The 24313-nt window shown below is 36.8% G+C and overlaps 1 protein-coding gene across 2 annotated transcripts in view; it reads left to right on the forward strand.

Annotated features, from left to right (window-relative positions):
- The window catches only part of NF1 (neurofibromin 1), a 295792-nt gene that overhangs the window by 245021 nt on the left and 26458 nt on the right, over nucleotides 1-24313 (forward strand). For both annotated transcript variants that reach the window (XM_030923838.1, XM_030923837.1), the window contains 12 exons: nucleotides 2407-2609; nucleotides 6848-7041; nucleotides 8327-8467; nucleotides 8630-8909; nucleotides 9358-9572; nucleotides 9806-9867; nucleotides 10019-10133; nucleotides 10690-10791; nucleotides 12480-12620; nucleotides 15867-15993; nucleotides 18485-18616; nucleotides 19530-19665. In XM_030923838.1, the coding sequence (XP_030779698.1) occupies nucleotides 2407-2609; nucleotides 6848-7041; nucleotides 8327-8467; nucleotides 8630-8909; nucleotides 9358-9572; nucleotides 9806-9867; nucleotides 10019-10133; nucleotides 10690-10791; nucleotides 12480-12620; nucleotides 15867-15993; nucleotides 18485-18616; nucleotides 19530-19665 (1848 nt within the window). The remainder of the gene's footprint in view (nucleotides 1-2406; nucleotides 2610-6847; nucleotides 7042-8326; nucleotides 8468-8629; nucleotides 8910-9357; nucleotides 9573-9805; nucleotides 9868-10018; nucleotides 10134-10689; nucleotides 10792-12479; nucleotides 12621-15866; nucleotides 15994-18484; nucleotides 18617-19529; nucleotides 19666-24313) is intronic.

Raw genomic sequence — 24313 nt, forward strand, 5'->3', positions numbered from 1 at the left:
TAAAATGATACCATTTAATGAATTTTAAAACAGCCCCTACCTTAATATTGTAAATTTGGGAAGGTATGCAGTGTTGGTTAACCACTGTGACATCATCAAGTTGTGGGATATTCACATGAACTGTGGAATTCCAAACAGGGTGATTCACACTAAACCAATATATGTCTTTTCTCCAGGAAACTTTCATGTAAAACAAAACGACATAGCAGATTTTTTCCCCCAAAGTATCCTAAATTAAGTTTTTCCTCCTCTAAGTCCTCTAATTTTTTTTTCCATTTTCAGAAGTATATCACGATTTAGTTTAAAAGTCAAGTCAGATTATCGTTTGACAAAAGAAGGCCTAATGTTCAATAACTTGGTAACAGTATTGCATACTTTCCACCTACATCACTCTTAACAAAATTCTCAAAATAAATCTTAAATACATCATCTGAGCAGAGTGTAATTGGTTCCATTTAGGCTTAATAATTTGAATATGCATGTGGAAAGAGCATGGCTGTGGAGTGAGTAGATTTGGTTTGAACAGGTATGCCACTTTCTAGCTATGTACTTTGAGCAAGATACTGAAGTTCTCAGAGATCTAGTTTCCTCATTTGTAAAATAAAGCTAATTGCCTTCCTCATATACCTACAAAAGCTTAAAAAATAGTATGTGTAGTAGTATAGTATGGCAACCTAGCAAATAGTTTATACTTAGTAAGTAGTATTTTCTTATCTTACCTTTTCCCTCCCTGCCAGCGTCTCCTTGCACCTCTCCTTACCAAGTTAGGATAATTATTTGTCTCAAGTACCTTGAGACTTTGAAGATTTTTACAGATGTAAATTCTTCTGAATATTTTCCCTGAGGATAACATAGCCCAGGTTTTATAGTGGGCCTTTTAGGATTCCAAATTCTCCTTTACTTAAAAGGAAAAAGAAAAAAAAAATCAAGATTTATTTACTTGGACGGGCTTTAGAAATTGCAAGATTTTGTGTATGCTTTGCTTCCTTTATCTCATAGGTGTCTGTGACACCTATCCTGGGTTGAGGAAGTCCAATTCTTTATAAGTGTTGAAATACACAGGATAAAAGTTTTGTCTAAATTGTATAACTTAGAATTCCTGGGAATTAGTAAAAGATACAAGCTGAGCACCGTGGCACACACCTGTAGTCCCAGCTACTCAGGAGGCTGAGGCGGGAGGACAGTTTGAGCTCAGGAGTTCAAGGCTGCAGTGTGCTGTAATCATGTCTGTGAATAGCCAATGCACACCAGCCTGGGGAACATAGTGAGACTCTGACTAAAATTTTTTTAAAAAGAGAAAAGATATATAAACTTAGAAACAATAACACTAATATTCACATTTTAGGAACATGGAGCTGTAAGCCTGCCTTTAATTTCTAATTCAAAGACCTTCATTGAAAAATACAAACAACCTTTTAACAGTTATTAGCCTGGGTAAACCTGTATTCTTCTCTAGTGACCTAAAGCAATCTCTTACAACTTCTGCTTTTTGCTGAAGCATGTCATCCCAGAGAAAAAGCCTTTAGGCGACTTAAATTCTAGTGGCTTTGTTCTCCTATATGGTTGTTGCATAAATATAGTAGCATGATAAACATTCAGAGGTAAGGAAAACCTGACGTTTACTGAGCAAACTATTTCCTTTACTGGACAGGGAAGAAAATTAAAATTTTTAAATTGAGTCTGAGTCTTTTAGGCTGTCTCCTAAATTGCTTAAATATATTTTCAGATATTTGTAAGTGATGTTTGGTCTTAATGAAAACTGGATATTACAGTTTTTTTTCGATATTGGTGGTTGTATATGATGTAATGAGGTCATAGAGGGAAAAATGGGAGGACTTAATTATAAGTTAATTTTGTTTTTAACCGTCAGTTTGTAGGGTAACTTTTAGGACACCCAGAAAGAAGTTCAGCAGACCTGATTAAAGATTTTCACATTCTAATTTGATGAAGGGAAGGGCCATCTGATACCTGTCTTTACGCTCCCCATTATAACTGATCTAGTGGGAAAGGGAACCAGAATTTGAGTTTTGGCTTTACTAAAAATGTATTGTGTGCCTTATTCTGACTTAATTTCTGTTGGTCCACCTTAGGACCATAAGTCCTTTCATATTTTATGTCCCAGTGAGATTTATTTTAGGAAAGCCTGCACCTCGCCTCTCTGTCGTAGGAGCCTCACAGTGCTCTTATGGTTATATCAAGTGTCTCCCTTTTTATAAAATCCCTAAATGATTAAGGGGTATTTTGGTTTTACTGTGGAATTATAACATCTTATTTCTAATTGATCATAAAACTTAAAAATAGTTGATCATACTTTGTAATAGAATCACAAATTGTATGTTATGAAAAAATTTTGGAACTATAAGGAAAAATATGTTTTAAAACAACTTCATTTGTGTTTTCTTCTAGGTCAGCTGCCTATAATCTTCTGTGTGCCTTAACTTGTACCTTTAATTTAAAAATCGAGGGCCAGTTACTAGAGACATCAGGTTTATGTATCCCTGCCAACAACACCCTCTTTATTGTCTCTATTAGTAAGACACTGGCAGCCAATGAGCCACACCTCACGTTAGAATTTTTGGAAGAGTGTATTTCTGGATTTAGCAAATCTAGTAAGTAATGATAATTTTCTTTAATACTAACAATTATTCTAAGAGAATTCAAAGAAACCCCTTTCATTTCAGAATTTGCCAGTGAAGCCTTTCACTTATATTTTTACTTTTTTTCCTCTTCTGATTTTATATCTGTGGTACCCTGTAACTGAAGGAACTTTTTGGTAGGCCACATTGAGAAATCCACCAAAATTCTGACAATAAAAGCAAAGTGGCAAGAGTTTGGTACTTTACATACCTCTGGACCACTACTTTTCTTCACTGTTACAGTTTAAGTAGCTTCAGCATTTCTCTTCTTTGCAGAAAAGTTCACATAAGTATCCATGTTGCCTCCTTAATTTTAGAGAACTAATCATTTTCTCTTTTCTTCAGGTTGACTTTGAACAATGATTTTATTGTACATGTACAGTTCATGGAGAGCAAGCACAGTGGCACATAATACAGGGCCCAGAGTCAGTTCTGACTTGGTATTAACTAAGTCTCATAAATTTAACATCCACTCTTTATCTTTGTCCATCTTTATATCCAATTGCTTTATAAATGTTGATCTTCTCCCAGCATATTTCCTGACCTTTTCTTCCCTTTCCTTTCCCAGTAATACATAAAACTTTTTTTTCTGCATTCAAACATATTTCTTGATTTTTCTATATTAGATAATTAAAAGCTTCAGCAATTCACTAAGACTCTTTTTCAGGTAAGAGATGTAGGAATATGACCCTAACAAAAAAAAATGTGTAGGACAGACAAAACAAGGAAAGTATAAACTTTAGTGATAAATATTAATATGAGAAAAGATTTGAGTGAATGTAAAGGCATATTGTGTTCCCGCATGAACAGTTCTTCCCAGATTATTACAAATTTAATATAATTTCATCAAAATAACCATGGGATTTGAGGATTGAGAATGGAGATAGAACTTAAATGATTCTAAATTCTACATAAAAGTGCAAAAATAGCTAAGAAAATATTGAAAGGAGACTTGAGACTTGATAGTACAGATGTCTGAACACTTTATAGCAGTACAATAATTAAAACATACATGTGCAAGAATCAGCCATCAGATGAGTTTAAGAGAAACAGATTGATAAAGAAGCATCACAAACTGATGTGGGAGAGATTAAGTCATTTAAGAAATGAAGTTGGGAAATGACTTAAATTAGGTCTTCATCTTCACCGTACACCACAGGATACCAAGTGTGTTCTGCCTGTATTTAAGAGTTGAGTAGGACTGTGTGTGGTGGCTCATGCCTGTAATCCCAGCACTTTGGGAGGTTGAGGCAAGAGGATTGTGCCTGGAGGATTGCTTGAGCCCCAGAGGTCAGGGCTATAGTGAGCTATCATTGTACCACTGCACTCCAGCCTGGATGATAGAGTGAGAGCCTGTCTCTATTTAAAAAAAAAATAAAAATAAAAATAAATTTTTAAAAGTTGTATATAAAAGCTTGGAACCATTTTAAAAAGAAGAGGAACAAGTGAATATTTAATTGCTTTCTAGATGAGTAAGGACATATGAAGTAAAAAAGGGATAGAATGAAACAAAGGAAATAGCGAACAGATTTGACTACATAAAACTTCAAAACAGGCCGGGCGCGGTGGCTCAAGCCTGTAATCCCAGCACTTTGGGAGGCCGAGACGGGCGGATCACGAGGTCAGGAGATCGAGACCATCCTGGCTAACACGGTGAAACCCCGTCTCTACTAAAAAATACAAAAAACTAGCCGGGCGAGGTGGCGGGCGCCTGTAGTCCCAGCTACTCGGGAGGCTGAGGCAGGAGAATGGCGAGAACCCGGGAGGCGGAGCTAGCAGCAAGCTGAGATCCGGCCACTGCACTCCAGCCTGGGCGACAGAGCGAGACTCCGTCTCAAAAAAAAAAAAAACAAAAAAAACAAAAAAAAACTTCAAAACATATCTACTAAAAAATAAACACAAGTGAAGATAATTAAAAACTAGGAAATACACTTGGAGCAAATACGATAAATGATTAATATCCTCAATCGGCCGGGCACAGTGGCTCATGCCTGTAATCCCAGCACTTTGGGAGGCCGAGGTGGGTGGATCACAAGGTCAGGAGTTCGAGGCCAGCCTGGCCAATACGGTGAAATCCCTTCTCTACTAAAAATACAAAAATTAGCCGGGCTTGGTAGTGCATGCCTGTAGTCCCAGCTACTCAGGAGGCTGAGGCAGGAGAATTGCCTGAACCCAGGAGGCGGAGGTTGCGGTGAGCCGAGATCACTCCGCTGCACTCCAGCCTGGGCAACAGAGGGAGACTCCGCCTCAAAATGAATGAATGAATGAATAAATGAATGAAATCCTTAATCATGAAGAGTGCTTACAGATTAATAAAAAGTGGATTAACAGTAACATACAAATCATGTTTTTAAAAAAGAATATTTGTACAAAAAAAGAAAAAAGCCAGGCACCATGGCGCATGCCAATAATCCCACCTACTCAGAAGGATCACTAAGTCCAGGAGTTTGAGACCAGTCTGCACAACATAGTGAGACCCCCATCTCAAAAAAAAAAAAATGTATTTGTATTTTAAGAAATTCACTAATAAAAGCAAATTGAAAGAATAGTGAGATAATATATTTAGTTATCAGCTTGGCAAAGTTTTTTTTTTTAAGATCTATTCCTGGTGGTCTGTGGAATTGTGAGTAGGGGCAATTTTTCTAGAAAGGCATTTGGAAGTGGATAACAAGACCTTAAGACTATTCATACCTTTTGTCCTCATAATTCTGCTTTTTAGCGTTTATCCTAAATAATGTTAAGATGTTTATTATAGCATTATTTTTACGTAGATTTTTAAATTGAGGGTATATCTTATCAGTAAAGTGCAAGATCTTAAGTCAACAGCTTGATGAACTTTTATATGTAAATACATCATGAAAGTATCTCCAGATCAAGACTGAACATTTCTAGCATCCAGAGGGATATACTCAGTACCCTCCCTTCAGCAAGAGTAAACACTATTATGACTTCTATTGCATAGATTTATTTTGCCTACTTTAGAACTTCATATGATATTATTTATAATAGCAAAAAAATGAACAGGCCAAAAGTCAAAGAATAAGGAACTGATTAAATTATTGGTTCTCCATCTGATGCAATAATATGAAGCCATTAAAAAATGGCTTTGTTATAGAATTTCAGTTTGGAAGATGAAAAGGTTCTGGAGATGGATGGTGGTGATGGCTGCACAGTGATTTGAATGTACTCAATGCCACTGAACTGTGCCCTTAAAAATGGGTAAAGCCATGGAACTGTACATTTAAAAATAGTTAAAATGGTAAATTTTATGTTGTATACATTTTACAATCTTAAAAATTCTTTGAGACTTTAGGTAAAGCGTATAAATTTTTGTACAATTTTTGTCTTATAAATGTGAAGCTTTTTCAAGTAAGTTAAAAGAAAGTTCGCAGAATTTGTAGTGTTGAATAAACAATCTCAGTATAGGTCAGGCACAGTGGCTCACTCCTGTAATCCCAGCACTTTGGGAGGCTAAGGTGGGCGGATCACGAGGTCAGGAGATCGAGACCAATCCTGGCTAACACGGTGACACCCCTGTCTCTACTAAAAATACGAAAACAAAAAATTAGCTGGGCGTGGTGGCAGGTGCCTGTAGTCCCAGCTACTCGGGAGGCTGAGGCAGGAGAATGGCGTGAACCCGGGAGGCGGAGATTGCAGTGAGCCCAGACTCTGTCTCAAAAAAAAATAATAATCTAAGTGTAATCAGTGAAAATATTCAGAGCATAGTGCATGTATAACATAATCCCAGTTTTTGTGGGGGAGTGGGAGTGAATTATACTTATGTACACACGCATAAATGTACATTAACTCTACATAAATTTGAAAGCCTGAGGAGAGATGAGATGATACACCAATGTTAATACAGTTTTCATTTTTGTGGTGATGCTTTCCTTTTACCAAACTTTTTGTGATTACCACATTTTCCTTTTATAATGAGAATAAAACAACTTTTTAAGAAGAAAGGACTAAAATGGAGGAAAATAAGACAAAACTTTTCAAAAATTGGCTTACTGGCTTTTAAAATTACTTTCTTCAAGGACTGTTCTTTCTTCACCTCTACAAAAATATATTTGCCAAGTCTCTTTTCTCCAGGCCTGATTCTAGGTAATGGTCTTTACCTTTTACCGTTTTTTCCCTGAATTCTTAATATGAAATAATTGTTGATGTGATTTTCATTGACCATCACATGCTAATAGTGTATTTTTTTCCAGGTATTGAATTGAAACACCTTTGTTTGGAATACATGACTCCATGGCTGTCAAATCTAGTTCGTTTTTGCAAGCATAATGATGATGCCAAACGACAAAGAGTTACTGCTATTCTTGACAAGCTGATAACAATGACCATCAATGAAAAACAGATGTACCCATCTATTCAAGCAAAAATATGGGGAAGCCTTGGGCAGGTATTGAGTTTGCTCAAATATTTATCTAGTATCTCCTTTATGCAGGTATTTATCTGGTGCCCATGTTGGGCAAAGCACTGCCCCAGATACTAGGGATAGAGTTGTAGAAAGCACAATTTCCTCCTTCAGAAAGCATGTAGACACTCACCCAGCTCTTCATCTGATTCAAAATTGTAAATGTCTAGTGCATATCTCAGAGCCAGAGAAAAGCTAGTGATTTGCACAGTCTCCTTCTTGGCATAATTATAGACTGTGTGTGCAAATAACTAGCTTATATATATATATTATATAGAATTGTAGAAATCTGATGACATTTCTAGTAAATAGTGCTTTATTCTAGTTCTCTACATTCCAAAGGTGTCAGTAGATGTTTCTTCTTATTGATGCTATTTGGGACATCTGCTTTCATTTATAATTCTACATAAGAATGCCAGTATTAAAATAGGATATAATGTAAATTTTATTTTTATCTGACAAGAATTAGGCATATCATTTCTTCAGAGTAATCTATTAAGGAAATAACGTCCTCACTCAAACACTGCTGCTGCTCTTCCAAATAATTTGAAACAACCTTAGAGCCAGTGTTACAGCCCTAGAAAACATCTTGGTACTTGATGTCATTTCCTATATTTTATTTTTTTTGAAACTGGGTCTCTCTCTGTTGCCCAGGCTGGAGTGCAGTAGTGCAGTTTCGGCTCATTGCAACCTCTGCTTCCCAGGCTCAAGTGACTCTTCCACCTCATCCTCCCAAGTAGCTGGGCCTACAGGTGCACACCAACACACCTGGCTAATTTTTGTTTGTTTTTTTTTGTTTTGTTTTGTTTTGTTTTGTAGAGATGGGTTTTTGCCATGTTGCCCGGGCTGGCCTTGAACTTCTGGCCTCAAGCAGTCCACCTGCCTCAGCCTCCCCAAGTGCTGAGATTACAAGCGTGAGCCACTGCACCCAGCTCTGTATTTTCAAATAATTATTTTATATTGATCCTACATTACTGTCTTAGAAAAGCACAGAGATACTTTGCAAGTGACTGAAGGTAGTATTGATAGAGTTTTAAAATTTTTGAATGCTAATCTCTTAATCTCTGAAGAAATCAAATAAATATACTCATCCTTTCCTGGATATTTTATAATAAATTGTATTTACTGACAGGTCTGTAAATAAAATCTAGTATTTTTGAGGCCTCAAGTAAAATAGAATTTTCATATTGATTAGGCTGTTCCAATGAATATTTTTAAATTGAAAATTGGTAGAGTGATTAAAAACATGTTATTTTCCTTCTTCAACTAGATTACAGATCTGCTTGATGTTGTACTAGACAGTTTCATCAAAACCAGTGCAACAGGTGGCTTGGGATCAATAAAAGCTGAGGTGATGGCAGATACTGCTGTAGCTTTGGCTTCTGGAAATGTGAAATTGGTTTCGAGCAAGGTAATCACTTTTCTTTTGCCCTCTGTACTATAGTATATCTGTTTTATCATCAGGAGGTTTTTTGTTTTGTAATTACTTTTAAATTAAACTGAACTTTTTTGTGCTAAAACTTTTAGTCCCATGTTTTTTTTTTTTTTTTAAAAAAATCCTGCTTCTTTACAGGTTATTGGAAGGATGTGCAAAATAATTGACAAGACATGCTTATCTCCAACTCCTACTTTAGAACAACATCTTATGTGGGATGATATTGCTATTTTAGCACGCTACATGCTGATGCTGTCCTTCAACAATTCCCTTGATGTGGCAGCTCATCTTCCCTACCTCTTCCACGTTGTTACTTTCTTAGTAGCCACAGGTCCGCTCTCCCTTAGAGCTTCCACACATGGACTGGTCATTAATATCATTCACTCTCTGTGTACTTGTTCACAGCTTCATTTTAGTGGTAAGTTCTCGGAAAGGAATTTGTGTTTACCAGTTCCTTTCTCCATTTACTTCACCTGATCAATATGGATTATCTTATTTATGTTGGTGCCCTAACACCAAGTTGCTAATTTAAGCCTGTGGTAATGATATGCAATATTACCAAAAAGAAAATAAATTACTTCCATTCCATATCAAGCTATAGTAAAGCATACTTGTCATGTAGACCCTTGTAGTTATCCCATAAGCAGAATACTCAGTGCCAGTTGACCGTGTTCCATTACCAGCACTAATTTGTAGATAAATGAAGCAAGAAGCATTAATACAATGTATCTAGAGGTTTGATTTAGGGAGCATGATTATGTAATTTTTATATGGTATTCAGATTTTCTAAATTCAAAATGAAGCATGGAACTTTAGAAATTAAAAAGTAATATTTTGTCTTTACTTGTTCCTTTATTCTCTTACAGAAGAGACCAAGCAAGTTTTGAGACTCAGTCTGACAGAATTCTCATTACCCAAATTTTACTTGCTGTTTGGCATTAGCAAAGTCAAGTCAGCTGCTGTCATTGCCTTCCGTTCCAGTTACCGGGATAGGTCATTCTCTCCTGGCTCCTATGAGAGAGAGACTTTTGCTTTGACATCCTTGGAAACGGTCACAGAAGCTTTGTTGGAGATCATGGAGGTAGAGAAGGCAAAATGATAAGAAACTAAGTTAAAATTTTTTTTAAGAAATATGTAAATACTATATAGAAGAAATACTGGTTTATTGTGCTATTTTGCACTTAATGCTTAAATAAAACACTTGATGGACTGTGTTATTGGTAACAGATAGGTCACTTAATGACATCACAATAAACATTTAACAGTTCTAAAAACATTTATGTACATATGTATTCAGAGTATCCCCTTTTTTAGGCATGCATGAGAGATATTCCAACGTGCAAGTGGCTGGACCAGTGGACAGAACTAGCTCAAAGGTATGTCCCAAATTAAATATAAGTTGTAAAAATATATGTATTGTTGAAAATATAGCTGTTACTGTATGATCAATATTATAATTTATTATTTATTATTTAGTATATATAAACACAAAGGTTTTTATAAGTTCTGTGGATCTTTTAATTGCAGATTTGCATTCCAATATAATCCATCCCTGCAACCAAGAGCTCTTGTTGTCTTTGGGTGTATTAGCAAACGAGTGTCTCATGGGCAGATAAAGCAGATTATCCGTATTCTTAGCAAGGTACCTGTTCCGCCCCCACTTCTCCCAAATATTTATGGTTCTCAAGTTGTAAAGCATATCTTTCATTTTTCTAAAAGACATTTAAATTTGAGGTCAGTAAAATATATGTTACTTATTAAGCCTTTAAAATGTATTTTGATTATTTATTGTAATTATTGGAAGTCTTCTCTAAAGAAGCTGTCTTTATTTGTAAACTCTGATTACTTCAATAAGGAAGATGTCTTTAAAATAAAATATGTTGCCTCTTTTGCTAAGCAGGTACACTTAGTCTTTTACCAGTTTTCAAAGTATTTAATTATATGGTAAGACTATAGCCTTGTATAAAATTATTTAATTTGTAATTACTATCATAATGTCTGACTTTTATAATGTAGAAATATCAAAACATAAGAAAACAAATGTACATTAAGCTAGCTACGAAGATCACCATAGCATTAGAAATCATTCTAGCATTTATTAAATAAGTAAATGTTCCTGAATTCATTCTGAGATTCAGTTTAGGAGTTAATGTTTTATTTCAGTGAAAGTAAAATAAAAAATTCTGTTTTCCTAAAAGGCACTTGAGAGTTGCTTAAAAGGACCTGATACTTACAACAGTCAAGTTCTGATAGAAGCTACAGTAATAGCATTAACCAAATTACAGCCACTTCTTAATAAGGTAATTACTGTACAGAAAATGAGCACATTCATTTTGGGTATCAGTGTTGAATGTTACTTTCTTTCAGAGAGTTTAGAAAATAAGATGAGAATAAGTTATAAAGAAAAAGCTATAGTTAAAGTAGAACCTCTTAGTTGTTTGAAGTAGTTATATTAGAAAAGTATTGCTAGTATGTTCTCAAGTGCTTACAAGTTTTTTGTCTCATCAGTGCTAAAGGAAAGATAGGTATATATTCTTAATTATTTTATCTTACAAGTACTGATTATCTGCTATTGCCAAGGACTGTTTTAGGTGCTAAAGATAGAGTACTAACAAAGCCCATAAAACTCACTGCTTTCATGGAGCCTACTTTCTGGGGTGGGTGTGGAGGTTGGGGAGTGAGTGGATAATAAAGTAAACCAAATACATAGTATGTTAGTGATTATTACTATGGAGAAATTAGAACTGAGAGAAGTATACTTGATCATCATAAGAGTTTGGGTGCCAAATGAAGATGATATTTAAAAGGAGTAAAATGATGTGGCCACTGTTTTAGGATGGTCTGAGCTTAACCCATTTTTATATTTAATATATCTGGACATCATGTTTTCATATTAATAAAATGAAAAATCTTAGATTAGATAATGGCATGGTGTTACCCTCCAGTTCTAAAGTAGTTTAATTCTGTGATTTGAGTACAAAGGTATGCCAGACTTGGGAGAGATAACAGAGAAATAAATACCTGTTATATTCCTGGTTTGTCTACAAACATCCTAATTTTGTATTATACAAAATGGTTCTCTGGTCCCCATCTTATAAGTGAAAATGAGCTCAGAAGGGCTAAACAACTTGCCCAAGGTCACGTACCTAATAAAAGAACCATGATTCTAATGCGATACTCTTTGACTCTAAAGTCCATGTATTTTCCCTAATATCACAGTGCTAAATAAGGATTGCCAATAATACATGCTTTTAATTCAGAGCAGCAAGAGATTACCATACTGGTTAAGAGTGACAAGAAGTTGAAAAGACAAGAGTTTAAACTAAAGTTAAAGGGAAACATAGGAGTTAATGTAGGTAGAGAGAAGGGGAGAGAGCTGCACAAGAATGCCGGGACAATGGAGGGAAGGTAGGTAGAACATTCTAGCTGTAATGGAGAAACTTTTCAAAGGAATCAAGAGAGGGAAAGTTGTGAGGACTGGATAGACCTCATCTCATATTCAGCATTGTTCAGAAAAGAGTTTGGAAATGTACAGTTTTTAAGCAGACAAGTCATGTGATGAAAGCAGGACTTAGATCCTGGTGATAATGTGCACAGTGGATTGGAGTAGGGAGAAACTGAGGTAAAAAGAATCCACCTTTATAATAAAGAAGGTTGGCATGTGATAATGTCATTAGCAATAAGAAAGAAATGACAGATACAAAAGAGGCTACTCTAGAAGAATCGACAAACCTTGGTGACTGGATTTAGAAGTCAAAGAACAGGAAGAAGTCAAAGGAGGTGCTAAGTAATGTTCTCAGTCCAGCTAACAGTGTCTTTAGTTATACATATGGAAAGGTGAAGAGCTTACCTGTATCTTTATCTTCCCCAAAAGAGAAAACATGGGGAATTTAGGAAGATAAGCTGCTTTATTTTTTACTGCAGTGTGTTTTGAAAGAGACTACGTCATGATTCATCTTACTAGCCTCAAACATATCTCCTTTGCCAGGACTCACCTCTGCACAAAGCCCTCTTTTGGGTAGCTGTGGCTGTGCTGCAGCTTGATGAAGTCAACTTGTATTCAGCAGGCACCGCACTTCTTGAACAAAACCTGCATACTTTAGATAGTCTCCGTATATTCAATGACAAGGTAAGCAAGCTTTCCCTTGAGGTTCCTAGATTACTCAAATTTAGAATACTCTTCCATCTTTTATTGTTGCTATTCTTTTAAAATCACAAGAAGTCCATAACTTAAATATGAATTTCTATAATGTAACTTATTGTGAGTATATTTCCTTACCAGCTCATAAAGAACTATGTAAACTCGAATGCATATTTTTTTATATAAAAATAGCAAAAAAAAACAAAAAAAAAGTACTGGCCTAATACTAGTAGAATTCCAGAATAGGGATAAATAATACATGATTATCCTTACAGAATGAGGATAAATAATACATGGTAATACTATTAATAGCTACCATGCCAGGCTGTATGCTAAGCACTATTATTTTTAATTTTCATAACCTTAAGGTAAAGGTTAGCATTCTCTGCCACCTATTTCACAAGTGAAGAAATAATATAAAAGTAATCTTATTTTTACTTAATAATGCCACTTAATGAAAAATAGGTATAATTCATAGTAGATAAGGAAACTGGAGAGTCTAAAGGAAACTTTTGGGTACTTAATTTTATTAGTTTTTTCCTTCTGTCTAATCTTACTTTAAAATATACCATTAGTGGCCAGCAATTGTGGCTCACACCTGTAATCCCAGCACTTTGAGAGGCCAAGACAGGTGGATCAGTTGAGCTCAGGAGTTAGAGACCAGCCTGGGCAACATGGCAAAACCCCATCTCTACAAAAAAGGCAAAAATTAGCTGGGCATGGTAGCATGCATCTGTAATCCCAGCTACTTGAGAGGTGAGGTAGGAGGATTGCTTGAGTCTGGGAAGCAGAGCTTGCAATGAGCTGAGATCACACCACTGCACTCCAGCTTGGGCAACAGAGCGCGACCCTGTCTCCAAAAAAAAATGTGTGTATACATATATTATACACACACATATATATGTAATGTATGTGCATACATATATAAAGTGTGTGTGTGTGTATATATATATAAAATATATATATAAAATCCAACTCCAATTAAGGTTAATAAATGTTAGGAGGGGTGCTAATGGTGTATGTGTGTGTATGCGTGTGTGTGTGCACATGCGTGTGTGTGTGTGTGTGTATGAACATGGGCAAGTTTGTTGCGGGATCTGGCCAGCAGCCTGCAGTACAACGGGGCTTGCTCTTTGTTTCCAGGCAGATTGGCAGGTCGAGAAATAATAGACACACACAAGATAGTGAAAGCTGGGTCCAGGGGGGTCAACCGCCTTCTGGTCTTGTGATGCTGTCAATGCACTGGATGTACCAGCATTTGTTACTAAGTTTAGTGAGAGTGGGGGTAGGTTAGTGAGGGATTTAGGGTCATTTGATTATGAGGTGAGATGGTCACATGGGGTGAAAGTAATTCTTTAACATAGTATCTATATACAGAAGTACAGTATACAGAGATAAGAATTTATAATACAGTATGTGCATCAGTAATTTCTAACAGAGCCTTAAAACAGAAGCACAGTCTCTCCATAACCTCTGATTAGTAAGATATTAATCAGCAGTAACAGTTGCAGCAAAAGCTGGTTACAAACAATCCATAGAAACAGGACGTGAAGCTAGACAACCTGTTAGACCAGAAATTCTCAGAAGGGAGTATGCCTTAACCCTAAAGAGGCCTAGAAGAGCTGTGGCAAGATGAGGGCATTTATAGCCCTATCTTATCCATATGAACAGGCACCCCTCATGCATCCATTTATAGGCTCTCCACAAGGGTCGCATTACATTCCCAGAGCTATGAACATCTGCTTTTCTGGGATAGGAATCTTGGTGATGTGAAACCTCCCTGACTGACTGCACATCTGTTCATAGGCTCTCTGCAGGGGGAAAGCACATCACATGCTGTTGGCTCATTCTGGCAGTCCATCCTGTCATTGTCTTTACACAATCCTGCATGCAATTTTGTATTTACAATAATCAGGAGCATTTCCTCTTTGATTCTGTAGCAATAGTTTCAGGGGTCTCCCTACACAAGTTACTTCTTAGTTCCTTTCTAATTTGTAAAATGGAGATTTGATTGGGGTTGGATTTTAGTTCATAGAGAATAGAGGAGAGAATAAAATAGTATGAAATTATGTCCCTTTTGTCTTTGGATAAAAATGGGAAGTGTCTAGGAGAAAAGAGGGGAATGTTTTTAAAAGAATGTGTATATACAATGAGATTTGCCTGAAGTGAAATTAACTGAACTGTGAGTAGAAAGAACAGGATTATGGTTTTAAGTGTAAAGATACTTGGTCTAAACATTGTTAGTTCAGACTACCAGATGTAGTGTGAACCTGGAACAGCTATGGGTCTGAGATATATGGACACAAAATTTTAGGGGTAGGAGGTCTTATGGAGTTTATTAATCAGACCTCCATTTTGCAAATTAGAAAAGAACTAAGAAGTTAAGTCACTTGCCCATGTTTGTACATCTGTTTTGGGACTAGAACCCCTCTTTCCTAATTCTCATTGCCCTTTTTCTAGAACTATTTTGGGACAATGGTGGTCAGTGATATCTAGTTGTTGGCTATTTATATGTTAAGAATATTTGCAGATTGGCTGGGTGCAGTGGCTCATGCTTGTAATTCCAGCACTCTGGGAGGCCGAGTTGGGAGGATCACTTCAGGTCAGGAGTTTGAGACCAGCCTGGCCAACATTGTGAAACCCTGTCTCTACTAAAAATACAAAAATTAGCCAGGGTGGCACGTGTTTGTAATTCCAGCGACCTGGGAGGCTGAGGTGGGAGAATCACTTGAACCCAGGAGGTTGCAATGAGCCAAGATGGTGCCACTGCACTCCAGCCGGGGTGGCAGAGTGAGACTCCATCTCAAAAAAAAGAGTATTTGCAAATGGAGCATTGCAAATGGGGCATCTGCCTCGGTATTTTCATCTTCAGAACAGCCCAGTAGCAGGCGCTAATACTGATTCTGGTGCCCTTAGGATGCTAGGCATCAAGAGTTAATAAGCATGTTAAAAGTCACCAGGATGTAAATTGACAGTTATTTATTTTGTATTGTAAATAAAAGTGATTTCATCTTCCACCATCTTCTTATTCATATGTTTGACTGTCTTGCACCAGTTAATTTGTAGTAGCTAAAATGTTCTGTGGTTTTTCTGCAGTCAACTGAAAATAATTTCTCTCAAATTGAAAGGATTACTTATCTTGTCATACTTTTGAACACAAAAACCAATTAAATGAGCCTTTAAAGAAAGCTACTGTGTGAACCTCATCAACTGTCTCATGATTATCTTTAATAGAGTCCAGAGGAAGTATTTATGGCAATCCGGAATCCTCTGGAGTGGCACTGCAAGCAAATGGATCATTTTGTTGGACTCAATTTCAACTCTAACTTTAACTTTGCATTGGTTGGACACCTTTTAAAAGGTAAAAGCCTTATGTTAGAATATTTTTATGAAATAGTATTAAGAAACCAGAAGTAATTCGAGTAAGTGATTACTTGAAATAAATTGAAGTAAGTTAGCCCATATGTCTTACTTTAAATACAAACTAGGCTGGGCGTGGTGGCTTACGTCTGTAATACCAACACTTCGGGAGGCTGAGGCAGGAGGATCGCTTGAGGCTAGGAGTTTGAGACCAGCCTGGGCAACATAGTGAGACTTCATCTCTACAGAAAATTTAAAAATTAGCCAGACACGATGGCACGTGCTTGTAGTCCCAGCTACTTAGGAGGCGTAGATGGAAGGATTGCTTGAGCCTGGGAAGTCGAGGCTACAGTGAACCATGATCACACCACTGCACTCAGCCTAGGTAACAGAGTGAGACTTTGTCTCAATAAATAAATAAATAAATGCAAACTGTATCTGTCCTAATGAGTTGTGTTTTGTTCAATATGTGTTTTATGAGAGCCTCATTTCCATATCAAATATGATATTTGCCTGAAAAACCAAAGAGTTTATTCTGGCTGGGTATGGTGGCTCAAACCTGTAGTCCCAGCACTCTGGGAGGCTGAAGCAGAAGCATCAAGTCTTGAGCTCAGGAGTTCGAGACCAGCCGGGGCAATATGGTGAAACCCCTTTCTACAAAAAATACAAAACATTAGCCAGGTGCAGTGGCACATGCCTATAGTCCCAGCTACTTGGGAGGCTGAGGAGGGAGAATCACTTGAGCCCAGGAGGTCAAGTCTGCAGTGGGCCATGATCATGCCACTACACTCCAGCCCGGGTGACAGAGTGAGACCCTGCCTCAAAAAAAAAAGACCACAGAGTTGATTCCTAAAAAACCTACATACTGAGTCTTAGAATAGCTGTATTATTATTAATAATAACAATACCTAAGTATCTTACTGATTTTTAAAATAAAACAGACTGCAAATCACTGAGTGTTATTTGAATAATTTATATTAGAAAATGTTAAGAGATCTGATCACAGATTTTCGTCAACCTGTTTATAGTTTACTGTTGATTAATACTATTATTTTATACCATTGTATCTCACCTTTCTGGTACCCCATCCTCACCCCTTTCTATATTGCTTATAGCCAGTGATCTCCAGCTATTCCTCAGAGCCAGCTCATTCACTTCCTAACCTGGTTTTACTCCCCATTGCTGACTTCACAGCTTGTTAACTTTGGTTCATTAACATGGGGGAGTCATGGCCAGAGACTGCAGTTAATAGGAACAGCATGTAGTGGTGGGTCAGAAGCAAAGCAGGGTAAAGTAAGACCTGGGAGAAGGAGCTGGCATGAACCCTAGTGGTCTCAGCAGTGGATTTGGCCACAATAGAGATTCAAGCTATAGCTTGAGTCAACAATTTTGTATCAATTTAAATCTTAGGCTTGAGGGACCGTGGAGATTCCCCCAGTTTTTATGAGAGAGAGAGAGAGAGATGCATACACCCACTACTATGAATGTATGCATTTGATTTCACTTTCTTAGGAAATTTCTACAAAAAATATTGACAGTGTTAATCTCTAAGGTCAGTAGGGATTTCTCAAAAAATACTACACTTACTAAAGGATACCAAGATAAGTAATTGCAACTGGGCTAATAAAGTGCTTACTTATTCTTTATATCTAGAAGAATACCAGGCTGGGCACAGCGGCTCACGCCTGTAATCCCAACACTTTGGGAGGCCGAGGCAGGCAGATTACTTGAGGCCAAGAGTTCAAGACCAGCCTGGCCAACATGGTGAAACCCCATCTCTACTAAAAATGCAAAAATTAGCCAGGTGAGGTGGTGTACACCTGTAGTTCCAGCCACTCAGGAGGCTGAGGCACAAGAATTGCTTGAACCTGGGAGGCAGAGGTTGCAGTGAGCCAAGATCCTACCACTGCACATTAGCCCGTGTGACAGAGTGAGACTCTGTCTTAAAAGACAAGAAAAGAATACCAGATACTTTCCATGTTCAAATCACCTATTTTTAAATGGGGGTAGCATTAATGATTAAAAGCTGGCCAAAGATCAAATTTATCCTCTAATCAACCCTATTTTTGGGGCTGTTAGAGCATATACTTCCTATGTCATCAGGTTTTCTTTTAATTAAAAGTGTTTTTGTAAAATAACTCTATTTTCAAAAGAAATCTTAAGGATAATTCTAATACATAGATTTTTTTTTTAATCCCTGTGCTGCTTTAGGGAATAGAAGATCTGAAAGACTATCATGTTTTTTAATTTTCCTCTTCCCGGAGTACTATAGAGTTCTACGGAATATTATTATATTCTACACATTTTTGGTACTTAATCTTATGCATAGTTAATTATTCATATTCACATATGTATGTTTTACCTTCCCAAATGGCTATTCTTGGAAAATAGGAGTTATACTTCTTTTCCTTGCAGAGTTGTTAGTCAGGGAAGAAGACCTCAGATACTTGTTCAAAAAATTAATTCTTATTTGTTTGTTTGTTTTTTTGTAGGGTACAGGCATCCTTCACCTGCTATTGTTGCAAGAACAGTCAGAATTTTACATACACTACTAACTCTGGTTAACAAACACAGAAATTGTGACAAATTTGAAGTGAATACACAGAGCGTGGCCTACTTAGCAGGTAAAAACACAAAATAAACAAAATTAATCTTGCTACAGCTATACGTAAGGATCACCCAAAAAGTGCAAATACCTATAGGTTTTTTGGCGGTTGCTTGGCAGAGTAGAAAGTTCACAATCTAGTCCTTTAGTGATTAAAATTTTGAGAGTTTTGCCAGAACATTTTTCTGTAGGAATAAATTTAATTCCCATTAAAATCTGAAATGTGTTCCCTTGGTCATCTTTGGTTCAAGACACAACAGTGGCTGTTATCCGTCATAAAATCTGAATGCTTCAGTCTAGCATCCTGGGCCCTTAAATAGCCTTCTCAGTTCTGTTATCTTTCTCCAAATTTCATGAGCTTCATTCTTTATTACCACTCCAAATGGATGAGCTATTTTAAGCTAATCTATTTGCCATCTCCTACAAGGGACTGCCTCTTCAGTATTCATTCCTTATGTGATTTTATCTGGAATGTCTGCCCTATCCCCACCATTCCATTAAAGCTTCCTGTTTGCTCTTATCTGATTTTTGTTTCTCTACTCAGCGACAGTTAGCACTTATGTACAATTCTTGAATGTAGTTGTTTGATGGAAAGTGATGATTCTCAGTTTCACAGACTTCTATTTGTTCAACTTTTTTGTTTGAACCATATCACCTTGAGCAAATCATTTAACATCTCCGTATTTTTTCTCACTCAACTTAATAATACCTGCCCTGCCTACTTTGTGTTTGTTAAAATCAAATGTACATTAAAGCACTTGGAAAATAAAAGATGCTTATTAAATCTCTTTGTATATTTCATGTTTTTGTAGTCTTCCAAAATATGTGCACATTTAACAGGTATTCTCTTTAGGAGACTGTAAGTTCATCCTGTTTTAAGTCACACTTGTGATTTGTTAAATTTTTTTAACCTACCACCGTTTTCCTTTTAGCTTTACTTACAGTGTCTGAAGAAGTTCGAAGTCGCTGCAGCCTAAAACATAGAAAGTCACTTCTTCTTACTGATATTTCAATGGAAAATGTTCCTATGGATACATATCCCATTCATCATGGTGATCCTACCTATAGGTAAGTGGATTTACTCTCCTATAATTACATAATGGTAATCAAGTTTCAATTTTCCAACTAATGGAGGCAAGCAGCAGAGTAATCTAGAAGGTAATATGGGAGAAATCTAGAGATGGCCTACGAAGAGTGTGTAAGTCAAAACTCATTTTATAAATGTGTAGTATTTTATGTGGGTTAGTAGGAAAGTTATTCTTCCAGTCTAATTGTGCTAATGTTAACATTAGTTTGCCTCTGAAGCACCGACCAATTGAACAATGAAAAGAGACGCTCTTGAAAATATTAGGTTATGGGGGAAGGGCCTGGGGAAAAAAACCAATGCAAAATATAAACAACACATTACGTGCTTGGATAGAGAACGAATCTATACAGATTTATAAAAATACAGACATGCTAACACGTTTGTTGTATTTACTCATATCACACTAATGTTATTTAAAAGTTTTCTATAATGTAGATTTAGATGGTCAAAATTATATCTGTTATACATGGTTTTGGGTAATATATTTTTCAGTATAATTTGGAGAAATTTCATGAAAATGGCATCATTGGGGGATTTTTCTGTATTTTCAATTTAAAAAAATTTCTTTAAGGTTTAGGGACAGTGTTGAACATAGAAAAGTTATCTTCTGTTTGCAAAACTCATCATTCCATTTATCAACATCCTGCTTTTTTTAGATCTTTCCTGCTTTCTCTTGTGGGCATTTAGTGCTATAAATTTCCCTCTACACACTGCTTTAAATGTGTCCCAGAGATTCTGGTATGTTGTATCTTTGTTCTCATTGGTTTCAAAGAACATCTTTATTTCTGCCTTCATTTCGTTATGTACCCAGTAGTCATTCAGGAGCAGGTTGTTCAGTTTCCATGTAGTTGAGCGGTTTTGAGTGAGTTTCTTAGTCCTGAGTTCTAGTTTGATTGCACTGTGCTCTGAGAGACAGTTTGTTATAATTTCTGTTCTTTTACATTTGCTGAGGAGTGCTTTACTTCCAATTATGTGGTCAATTTTGGAATAAGTGCGATGTGGTGCTGAGAAGAATGTATATTCTGTTGATTTGGGGTGGAGAGTTCTATAGATGTCTATTAGGTCCGCTTGGTGCAGCGATGAGTTCAATTCCTGGATATCCTTGTTAACTTTCTGTCTCGTTGATCTGTCTAATGTTGACAGTGGAGTGTTGAAGTCTCCCATTATTATTGTATGGGAGTCTAAGTCTCTTTGTAAGTCTCTAAGGACTTGCTTTATGAATCTGGGTGCTCCTGTATTGGGTGCATATATATTTAGGATAGTTGACACTCTAACATCACAATTAAAAGAACTAGAGAGGCAAGAGCAAACACATTCAAAAGCTAGCAGAAGGCAAGAAATAACTAAGATCAGAGCAGAACTGAAGGAGATAGAGACACAAAAAACCCTCCAAAAAGTCAGTGAATCCAGGAGTTGGTTTTTTGAAAAGATCAACAAAATTGACAGACTGCTAGCAAGACTAATAAAGAAGAAAAGAGAGAGAGGAATCAAATAGATGCAATAAAAAATGCTAAAGGGGATATCACCACCGACCCCACAGAAATACAAACTACCATCAGAGAATACTATAAACACCTCTACGCAAATCAACTAGAAAATCTAGAAGAAATGGATAATTTCCTGGACACTTACACTCTCCCAAGACTAAACCAGGAAGAAGTTGAATCCCTGAATAGACCAATAGCAGGCTCTGAAATTGAGGCAACAATTAATAGCCTACCAACCAAAAAAAGTCCAGGACCAGATGGATTCACAGCTGAATTCTACCAGAGGTACAAGGAGGAGCTGGTACCATTCCTTCTGAAACTATTCCAATCAATAGAAAAAGAGGGAATCCTCCCTAACTCATTTTATGAGGCCAACATCATCCTGATACCAAAGCCTGGCAGAGACACAACAAAAAAAGAGAATTTTAGACCAATATCCCTGATGAACATCGATGCAAAAATCCTCAATAAAATACTGGCAAACCGGATTCAGCAGCACATCAAAAAGCTTATCCACCATGTTCAAGTGGGCTTCATCCCTGGGATGCAAGGCTGGTTCAACATTCGCAAATCAATAAACATAATCCAGCATATAAACAGAACCAAAGTCAAGAACCATATGATTATCTCAATAGATGCAGAAAAGGACTTTTGACAAAATTCAACAGCCCTTCATGCTAAAAACGCTCAATAAATTTGGTATTGATGGAACGTACCTCAAAATAGTAAGAGCTATTTATGACAAACCCACAGCCAATATCATACTGAATGGGCAAAAACTGGAAAAATTCCCTTTGAAAACTGGCACAAGACAGGGATGCCCTCTCTCACCACTCCTATTCAACATAGTGTTGGAAGTTCTGGCTAGGGCAATCAGGCAAGAGAAAGAAATCAAGGGTATTCAGTTAGGAAAAGAAGAAGTCAAATTGTCCCTGTTTGCAGATGACATGATTGTATATTTAGAAAACCCCATCGTCTCAGCCCAAAATCTCCTTAAGCTGATAAGCAACTTCAGCAAAGTCTCAGGATACAAAATTAATGTGCAAAAATCACAAGCATTCTTATACACCAGTAACAGACAAGCAGAGAGCCAAGTCAGGAATGAACTTCCATTCACAATTGCTTCAAAGAGAATAAAATACCTAGGAATCCAACTTACAAGGGATGTAAAGGACCTCTTCAAGGAGAACTACAAACCACTGCTCAGTGAAATAAAAGAGGACACAAACAAATGGAAGAACATACCATGCTCATGGATAGGAAGAATCAATATCGTGAAAATGGCCATACTGCCCAAGGTTATTTATAGATTCAATGCCATCCCCATCAAGCTACCAATGAGTTTCTTCACAGAATTGGAAAAAACTGCTTTAAAGTTCATATGGAACCAAAAAAGAGCCCGCATTGCCAAGACAATCCTAAGTCAAAAGGACAAAGCTGGAGGCATCACGCTACCTGACTTCAAACTATACTACAAGGCTACAGTAACCGAAACAGCATGGTACTGGTACCAAAACAGAGCTATAGACCAATGGAACAGAACAGAGTCCTCAGAAATAATACCTCGCATCTACAGCCATCTGATCTTTGACAAACCTGAGAGAAACAAGAAATGGGGAAAGGATTCCCTGTTTAATAAATGGTGCTGGGAAAATTGGCTAGCCATAAGTAGAAAGCTGAAACTGGATCCTTTCCTTACTCCTTATACGAAGATTAATTCAAGATGGATTAGAGACTTAAATGTTAGACCTAATACCATAAAAACCCTAGAAGAAAATCTAGGTAGTACCATTCAGGACATAGGCATGGGCAAGGACTTCATGTCTAAAACACCAAAAGCAACGGCAGCAAAAGCCAAAATTGACAAATGGGATCTAATTAAACTAAAGAGCTTCTGCACACCAAAAGAAACTACCATCAGAGTGAACAGGCAACCTACAGAATGGGAGAAAATATTTGCAATCTACTCATCTGACAAAGGGCTAATATCCAGAATCTACAAAGAACTCAAACAAATATACAAGAAAAAAACAAACAACCCCATCAAAAAGTGGGGAAAGGATATGAACAGACATTTCTCAAAAGAAGACATTCGTACAGCCAACAGACACGTGAAAAAATGCTCATCATCACTGGCCATCAGAGAAATGCAAATCAAAACCACAATGAGATACCATCTCACACCAGCTAGAATGGCAATCATTAAAAAATCAGGAAACAACAGTTGTTGGAGAGGATGTGGAGAAATAGGAACACTTTTACACTGTTGGTGGGATTGTAAACTAGTTCAACCATTATGGAAAACAGTATGGCAATTCCTCAAGGATCTAGAACTAGATGTACCATATGACCCAGCCATCCCACTACTGGGTATATACCCAAAGGATTATAAATTATTCTACTACAAAGACACATGCACACGTATGTTTATGGCAGCACTATTCACAATAGCAAAGGCTTGGAATCAACCCAAATGTCCATCTATGACAGACTGGATTAAGAAAATGTGGCACATATACACCATGGAATACTATGCAGCCATCAAAAAGGATGAGTTTGCATCCTTTGTAGGGACATGGATGCAGCTGGAAACCATCATTCTTAGTAAACTATCACAAGAAGAGAAAACCAAACACCGCATGTTCTCACTCATAGGTGGGAACTGAACAATGAGATCACTTGGACTCAGGAAGGGGAACATCACACACCGGGGCCTATCATGGGGATGGGGGAGGGGGGAGGGATTGCACTGGGGAGTTATACATGATATAAATGATGAATTGATGGGTGCTGACGAGTTGATGGGTGCAGCACACCAACATGGCACAAATATACATATGTAACAAACCTGCACGTTATGCACATGTACCCTAGAACTTAAAGTATAATAAAAAATAAAAAATAAAAAATAAATTAAAAAAATTTAGAAATACTCCAAATAAATAAATAAATAAATAAATAAAAACATCCTGCTTTTTGATAAAAAGACTTCAACAATTTCCTTAAGATTCTAACAATGTATGCAAAAATTTTTCAAACATACTTGGTATTCAATAGTCTTACTTTTCTCAGTCCCATTATTATATTACTTTGAGATATGCCCTTTTTGTTACAGAAAGGGTAAAATAGTTTGCCTGTGTTC

Source organism: Rhinopithecus roxellana, chromosome 19 (assembly GCF_007565055.1).
Source record: "Rhinopithecus roxellana isolate Shanxi Qingling chromosome 19, ASM756505v1, whole genome shotgun sequence".
In the NCBI taxonomy this organism is placed as follows: domain Eukaryota; kingdom Metazoa; phylum Chordata; class Mammalia; order Primates; family Cercopithecidae; genus Rhinopithecus; species Rhinopithecus roxellana.